At 36.2% G+C, this 8,421-nt stretch overlaps 1 protein-coding gene across 2 annotated transcripts; it reads left to right on the plus strand.

Annotated features, from left to right (window-relative positions):
- The first annotated feature begins 871 nt into the window (after positions 1–871).
- On the plus strand, positions 872–6,949 carry LOC149162390 (putative inactive dual specificity protein phosphatase-like At4g18593). 2 transcript variants are annotated; one of them, XM_089437245.1, is made up of 4 exons: positions 872–1,083; positions 2,022–2,789; positions 4,827–5,126; positions 5,251–6,949. In XM_089437245.1, exons 3-4 carry the CDS (start codon positions 4,895–4,897, stop codon positions 5,403–5,405), a joined length of 387 nt encoding a protein of 128 aa, XP_089293371.1. In that variant the 5' UTR covers positions 872–1,083; positions 2,022–2,789; positions 4,827–4,894; the 3' UTR covers positions 5,406–6,949. The 2 variants fall into 2 exon arrangements, with proteins under 2 accessions (XP_089293371.1, XP_089293370.1); XM_089437244.1 differs by lacking the exon at positions 2,022–2,789 and having other exon boundaries at positions 875–1,083.
- Positions 6,950–8,421: the final 1,472 nt, after the last annotated feature.

Below are 8,421 nucleotides of genomic sequence, written 5' to 3' on the forward strand. Positions count from 1 at the left end.
AGAGGCAAGTGAACTTTGCTTTTTGAATAATAAAATACTTGCTGTTATTGCTCTTGTTCTATGTTTTGGGTATATTTTTTCGCATATTTGGTATTCTGGTATCGTCTTGCAGGATTAAGAGCATAACAATATGTATGTTTATACACACACGCACAAATGTATGCACAAAGTTTATGTATGCACTACAAATGTATGTTTATATACACACCGCTAAAGATCAAATACCCGAAGCAATCACATAATTATAATGGCCACAAATTTTATATACACATCGCATATGTATGGCGACAAAGTTCATATACGCATCACAGACCACCATAGAGAAAAGATCCACCGCACCACAAAGAGAATCGCAAAAGTGTGTATTTAGATGCGAAGTCTGTTCAAATGTGAACCACCACACTACAAAGATATGTTTAAAAATGAACCACCACAAACAAACAAAATTACAATATAACAAATTGAATTTTGATATCAGTTTCTAGATATATCCATAAACTTATATCAACATGATCTTTTTATTAATTTTTAATTGAATTGACATGTAAATATTTACAAATATTTACACAACTACAAACATAACATTTGAAGTTAACAACTATTCCATGCGATAAAACTAATATTTCATAAATGCCACAAAAACAAACACATTTTAAACTAATACCATACCACTTAAACTAATTTATTTTAACATTTCTTTTTCACATTTAAAAATTACTGAATTCCTGCCTACCTTAAATTTCAACTTAAACCTAAATCGCTTTCACAAATTACCGATTTTTATAATTTAATTATATTTTTTAAATAAATTAAAAAGAAACGACATACCATTCTATATGACTGGTCCTCGATCATATCAAAGAGACCACCATATGACCCTTTATCGGACGAAAAGGCCATACCATGCACTATTAGTAACCTCAACCAGTGCACCACTACCCACGTGTCAAATCCATGTGGCTCGAATCTTTCATCATCACAGACCAACATATAAGCTAAGTCCCCCATTAGCCTTTTAGACTATCGAACTTGAATTCTCGCATTGCTGGACGCTTCTGGGCTTTAGCTCTTTCTTAATTCAAGGTAAGTTTCCACTCCCACGTCTGTTATATACTATTGTTGCAAGTTTTCGGTGAATTTGGTTCATAGGTTTTAGTGTCCAGGTCTATTTCTGACATTGACAGTAAACTATAGTTCACAGTTGATGATACTAAGTAGTCTGCCATGGACTTCTAGTTTATCAATTATGTTGATACCAACATGATTGTTGATTTTTTCTGCTATGAGGAATGCGTTATGGTTTCGTGTTTGCTTTTTTTGGTTGGCATATCTACTTGCAAGTCATTGTGCTTGGTTGTTTTTTCGCCCCGGCCTACAATATCATGTGATATTTCGGCGGTTGTTATTTGTGCCTGCAATGTATTATTCTGTGTTGGGTAGTTGTTAAATACAGAAAAATGTTTTTGGGGTTTATATTGTTGATTAGCTATGGTGCAGAGTCTTTTGTTTATATGCCTTATGTTTTGCATAAGGACAGTCATCTCCATTGTTCTGAACTTCTGACTTATCTATATTTGCATTCTCCGTCAGTTCTCATTCATGGGTCAATTCCCTTGATTGGGTTTAAGTGGTAGCTCCGTTGGCTAAGTGCATGTCCTCTATCCTTGAAATGATACAACCCTTATATAAATTTGATTGCTTGAAAAGGATCTTGAACCTGGTAGCAAATTCTCCTGGATTCTATTTGATATTGTAAGTCTTTATGATTGGAAATCTTACAATCCTTGTTTAAAGGGGCCTAGTTGCTTGTGCCCACTTACTTAAAATTGCAATGTTTATTTATATTACACCAACTCAGATCTTCATAGAAGGAATTCTTATTTTGTGCAAAGAAGAAAAATCTGTAAATTTATTTATAAGAACAAAATGACAATACGTTAGATGCTTGAAAAAGATTAAAATGATCTTTCATCAGTTTAAAAGAAAGTTTTCTTTTGAAGTGACTGTAACCTATTATACAGGGACTTCATAATCAGTCACATGAAAGGCCATGAAGCTGTAGAACAGTGCTATAAATTGCTGCAATCTGTGATGGGATGGAGTGCAGTGCCGAACTCACTACCACATTGAGCTATGTGAGGGAGGGAAAAATCGCTGTAGACAAGTAACACAAGTTAAATGTGCTTCATGATCTTTTGTGGTCACTCTGAGCTGTGATATGAATGTATGTCTGTCTCTCCATAACTTTGGTATAGCAGCAAATATCTGGAGAGAGATGAAAACACAGGTTGTTTGGGGTTTATAGTGGGACTATGTGAGGAAAACAGCTTGGTCTGCATGGGGACAGCTTGACCTTGGGAGAGAGCAGATCAGAGGTTTGGTTCTACCACAGCACGGATTTTTCAACTGCTAGGCACGCAACAAGCATTTGACGCAACAAGCATTTGAAAAAATGCTTCAACCAACGCTGCATGCCAAGTGTTTGATGAAATGATTGTACCAATATATCCTCAATATTCATGCCGGGAGAATGATGATTTAAACAAAATCACATGGCAGGGATTTTTTTATGCTTTGGTACCTGGAGAGGGATAAAAGCAGAGGTTGTGTGAGGCTTTCATGCCGTGAGAATGATGATTTAAACAAAATCACATGGCAGGGTTTTTTATGCTTTGATACCTGGAGAGGGATAAAAGCACAGGTCGTGTGAGGCTTATAGCAGTAGTCTGTGACAAAAACAGCTTGGCCTGCATGGGGTCAGCTTGAACTTGGGATTAGGCAGATCGGAGGTTTGGTTCTAACTTCTACCACAGCATTTTTCAAGTACTAGTAAAAGGGTAAACAACAAGTGTTCAAGAAAATGCTGCAACCAAGGTTGCATGCCAAGTGTTTGATGAAATGATTGGACCAATATCCTCAATATGCATGCCATGACTTTCATGCTCTGAATGATGATTTAAACAAAATCAGAGGGCAAGGTTTACCTGCTCTGATGCCATGTTAGAGTGATGAAGATAACATCAGTTTGTGTCAGTGTTTTAAAAGCCGGCCGGCTTGGAACCGACTCAGCCGAGTTGGTCTGAGCCGGTAAAAAAATTTGTGACTCGGCCGTCGAACCGGTTCCGTCGGCCGAGTTAAGACTGACCCAGCTGACTTGGCCGAGTCCGTATCAACTCGGCCGGGTCACTTCATGCAGCTTGTAAACCCCGAAAACACAAATTTTTTTATTTTTTTTTTATGTTTTTTCTGAGTGTAGGGGACTCCAAATGGTTTTATTAATTGGTTTTTTGGTCTTTGGGGTCCATTCCCCTCTCCTAGTATTGATATACTATTCAAATTTCATGGTAATGTTAACACTCCTTAATCTTCATTTTCATCCTTTTACTTAAATTTTTAACATTACCATGAAATGATTCAGGATGTTTGAAAGTGGTTCCGGCCTCATTGGATTTCATATGGAGAAAGTAGAACTTTAGATTTCATTCAAAATCCAGCAGACTTATCAGTTTTTCAGGATTTTAGGATTGGGGGTTTGCAATGTTTCCATTGAATTTTGTCATGTATTAGGTTATAGAACTCGTATTTAATCAAGAGCACCAATCCCTATATGTACCTTGATGTTAGTGACATTAGTTGTCGAACTCCTCCGGGATTTGCTCCCAAACGGGGAGCTTCTGAAAATGTCGCTCCTGCTCCCGTTTTCGCTCTCACTCCCCGCTTACGCTCCCGCTCCCAAGTAACACTGAGCCAAATGATGTTGGCAACTCTAGCAGTAGCCAGTAGTACTGGTCACAGACTTTTGTTGTGGAGGCCATTTATAGCCTCCTTGGTTATGTGTTTTTGTTTTGATCTCTATATCATCATCGTGTATGTATTGGACAGTGCACTGAGTGCCATTTTGATATAATGTAAATGGATATATTCATGAGCCTACTTTGATCATATGTTGTCTTCTATCTATATTCTAATGCTGTGTGTTTGGAAACATGAATAAAAATCTTTAAAATTATGTGTTTTTATAAAAAATAAATATTTAATGTATTTTTTACAACGACCGAGTCACTGAAATCGAGCCGGCCGAGTCGATACTGAGTCGGAGTCGGAGTTGGAGTCGACCCTCGGCCGAGTCAGAGTCGGAGTTTTAAAACATTGGTTTGCGTACATAATAATAATTAACATAAACCCAATAAACAAGATGTTCACAGCTATCATTGTACCCTAGTACCTACTATTACTAAATGCAATCCATAACCCAAGATAGTACAAATGACTAGATGATCATGCTTGATGATTGATGCATGATTGTATATATATGTATATATACATATACAATCATCAAGAATTATTGATGATTGCATCAAGAATTCAGTTTTTCAAACGAGGTGCATAACGTGAGAAAAACTTGTCTTCATTTACGGGGATGTTCGCAGCTTCAATAATCAATTTCAGCACTTTACCCTTTCTCAAATAAACAACGAAACTAAGTCATAAGATCGACATTTGACAATTCTAGTTCTTGTAATTACACTATTACATATGGAAGTCCTGACGAGGACTTCACCAGCTTTCATTATGTAAAGCCTTCTATGGTTTCATTAACATTTACTGGGATTGATTCATAGCTTCCGATTTATTTTGGAAACCTAAGGCTGGGGTATTGATTCCCAATACAACAAACAGGAACTGTATTCTCAATAAAGGTCTTTTGACCTTTCTCCTACGCTAGCCCTCTTAGAGTTTTAAACCAAATTGTCAGTTATACCCGTTGATTCCAAGATCGATCTGCATCAAGCTGTGCATTTAAATTGTATTTCTGCATGACACAGGAGACTCAATTGTTAGGGAAGGCAAAGTTGTGAGCTGCAATATTTTGACAGACAGGATACTTCTTCCAATGGAAACCGATGAGTCCCAGATGAAGGTGGAGCAGAACCCAAGCATATTATATCGTTGCAAGAAATGCAGAAGAATTGTTGCATCGCAGGAAAGTGAAGTCTCTCACAGTCCAGGGGAAGGAGAAATGCATTATAAGGGGAAAAGGAGGAGCGCAAGCAATTTGTCACAGACAGAGAGGAAACTAGACTGCTCATCGATATTTGTGGAACCAATGCAGTGGATGGAAGCAGGTATTATTCATCTTCAAGCACTAATCTTTGTTAGCATACTCTGTATTCTGTAACGTGTATTGGCATTTTGCTCTCCTATAATCTTCAGTATGAGCTGATAAGGAGTGTTCAATTGTTTAAATAGTTCAAGAAGGCGCTGTTGAAGGCAAACTTACGTGTGCTGGTTGCAAAGCTCGTTTGGGCTATTTCAACTGGGCAGGCTTGCAATGTAGTTGTGGAACTTGGGTGAACCCAGCATTTCGGTTAAGCAAAAGTCGGATGGATACTTGCACATTCTGAATTTGTAAGCCTAGGATTATGATTCTGAAATCCATTTGTAGATCAGAAAATAGTAATTTTAATACTATTTAAAAGGTATGACAAAGTCTGTTATACAGCTTTTGGGCAATTATTTCTGTGTTCACAAATTGCATGTTTACATAAAATGATAAAAACATAGCTTCAGAAAAAAGCTTGTCTACTGTGAAAGAACATACAGGTAATTCTTATCTGCTATTTAGGTATTGTCTGGTTGAGTTTTTTTTTGGCAATTGCTTGGTTTGCGATATAGGATAACGAGGTGATTCTTCATATTTTGAAATGAAGTTTTCTTCCTGATGTGGTTCTGTTATGTGACTTGTAAAAGACATAAAAAGGTTGGTGACTAGCTAAGTAACTGGGTTCATGTTTGTGTTCAAATTTGATGACAATGAAAGTAACAAAAAAATTGCTAGTAAAAAGATGATAAAGAGAATCAAAATGAATTTTGGTGCAACTTCCTGAAAATTCACCATTATACTTGGAATTTCCATTATATTTGCCAGTGCTTGAGATTTGGTGAATTTCAAAATTTTCCCTCAAATATTGTCATATGTGGTGACAAAGGTGACAAGTAGACAGAGTGGCTTAATATTGTTACGGCTTCTCTATTTTCTTTAATTTCTATTCTTGTCTGCTCCTGCAAATTTCAGAGGCATCTGGAAAACAAGAAAGATGAAAATTTCTATGCATTTTCTTTGCATGTATGCATCATACCAAACGATGACATTATTTGAATCCAATACTGTCTTTACAATTACATTCATGATGTAGTAGTTACAGTCCGAAATTTGTTTCAGCTCTTTTTAATGTTGTTTTTCCTACTAGCTTTCAATTCAAAGTGCAAATCGCAGCGGATAAACTGCTGATCTCTATCTAACAACTTAGTAAAGTAAATATTCTTCCTTCCATGATATTCTAGCTCTGTTGGAGTAGTTGCCAGTCTCCCCATGCTCAATAAGTTGATAAAACGGCATTGAAGACTGCCTAAGTCTTCACTAGATTATGACTTCTGCTTTGTTATTGATTTCATCTGTGTAGTCTATATGTTGCTACATGGCATAATTACTGATACAATTTATTGCATTGGTTAACATCCGTACCTGGCTGTTTGTAATCTAAGAATGCCGAACTGCAAGAAGTTTTGGGTCTTGCACTGTTGACAGCATATGTTAAAACCCAAGTTACCGGAAATGCTGCTCCCAACTCCCAGAAACGTCGTTCTGCATTTCGGATACGGAAAGGTGTACAAAATGGCATGAAATGTTTCCGCCACGTTTCACTTTTTCGGAAACGACCAGTCTGAGATCGGAAATGTTTCAAAGGAGTTTCAAGAAAATTTGGACACGTTTCCAAAAAATAAGGATACGTTTCCAGGCTTCTAGGTTTCCAATGTTCTAGGCACTTTATTGCAAGAATATATTCCAGGTTTGTTTGTCCAGAGCATGTAAATGCAGCTGAATTCTTTGCAGACCTTATATCCACTGATTACAGCTCATCTGAAAGTGAACATTTATCTTGAAAAAGGATTCATGACATGACAGAGGTATTTACCAACAAGTTTTCAACAATGCCAGATATAAAGGATGAAAACCTGGAATTTGGAATGGAAACTCATAAGGTATCTATGAAATCAAGAAGGAACGTTGTTACCCACAAAGTTGGTTGGTGGAGGCAGTTTCTTTGCGTTAGGTTCAATTTTCTCAACATTTTTTTCTTGATTCTTGGTCATATGATCTTAGGTTGTGAATAAATAAATCCAACTTACTTCTTTCTATGAATTTTAGAGCATCCCCTGTTGTAGCTACTGGAATACAATCCAATTTATAATGTGTAGACGTTGTTATTTACAATGATTAAATTTACATTATATTCAGTGATACTAAACAATATTTCTATGTCATGACTCCCTTAGAGTCTAGACCAAGATACTGTGCAACATACTATTTACAAAGTCAAATTCACTATGTTGCCTTTGTGTTAGTGCTGTCAAATTCATTAGAAAAATATATAATTTCATGAAGTATGATGTGACTCTGAAAACAATCTCATATTCCTTTAAACTGTGAGTGGATATTGACATTTTAATCAAAGGTGCCAACTTGAATGTTATAGTAGTCATTGATGATGATGACAATGTTTACACTGAATTGATGATGATAATTTGTTTATGTTGAATTTATGATGATGATTATGTATTTTTAAATATGGAATCTAGATTCTAAAGATTAAAAGATGAATGATAATATGAATTATATATATATATATATATATATGCCATTTCTTTTCCGTTCGTATCAAGATTTTTTGAAAATATGCCATATCCATTTCAAACCCTCTTTCCGTATCCGTTTCAGTGCAACTTAGGTTAAAGCCAAAGAAAGAAGCAAAAAACAATATAATGTGATGATGAATGAAAAGCCAAATCAATCCCACCGAAAGAAACATAAAGAGCTAGATGCACATGACACAACAAAAGGCCAAAGAAAGAAGCAAAAAACAATATAATGTGATGGTGAATGAAAAGCCAAATCAATCCCAGCGAAAGAAACATAAAGAGCTAGATGCACATGACACAACAAAAGGCCGTGGCACTGGTAAATAAGTTTGTTCATGCCAATGTTGAAAGTAAAACTGAGACCAAAATGTAACTAAATGTTATAATGCATTACCCAAAGTTTGTATAAACATTTGAAAATACTTATAAGGTCACTGCCAAATCTTTTCAAAGGTCCTCTCTTGGGTCATGAAAAGCCTACGAAATTCCTCATTGGTTCTTTGTAAGGGAATGGTTAGGTTCACCTATAAAATAATGGCATGATGCCATGGTTACTTATGAGCCATTGTTAATTTGGCTTGAATCAGTGACCTACTGCTAGCGTGCCTTGGTTACTTATGGGTCAATGTTAATTTAGCTTGAATCAGTGACCTAATCTAGCAAGCACTCAAGATAGTGCTTGTTTTTGCCCAAAGCTCGATAACTTTTCAACTTTTCATA

The sequence above is a fragment of the Pinus tabuliformis genome, chromosome 5_2 (genome assembly GCF_031772625.1).
Source record: "Pinus tabuliformis cultivar Carrire ecotype Pingquan chromosome 5_2, CPIR1, whole genome shotgun sequence".
In the NCBI taxonomy this organism is placed as follows: domain Eukaryota; kingdom Viridiplantae; phylum Streptophyta; class Pinopsida; order Pinales; family Pinaceae; genus Pinus; species Pinus tabuliformis.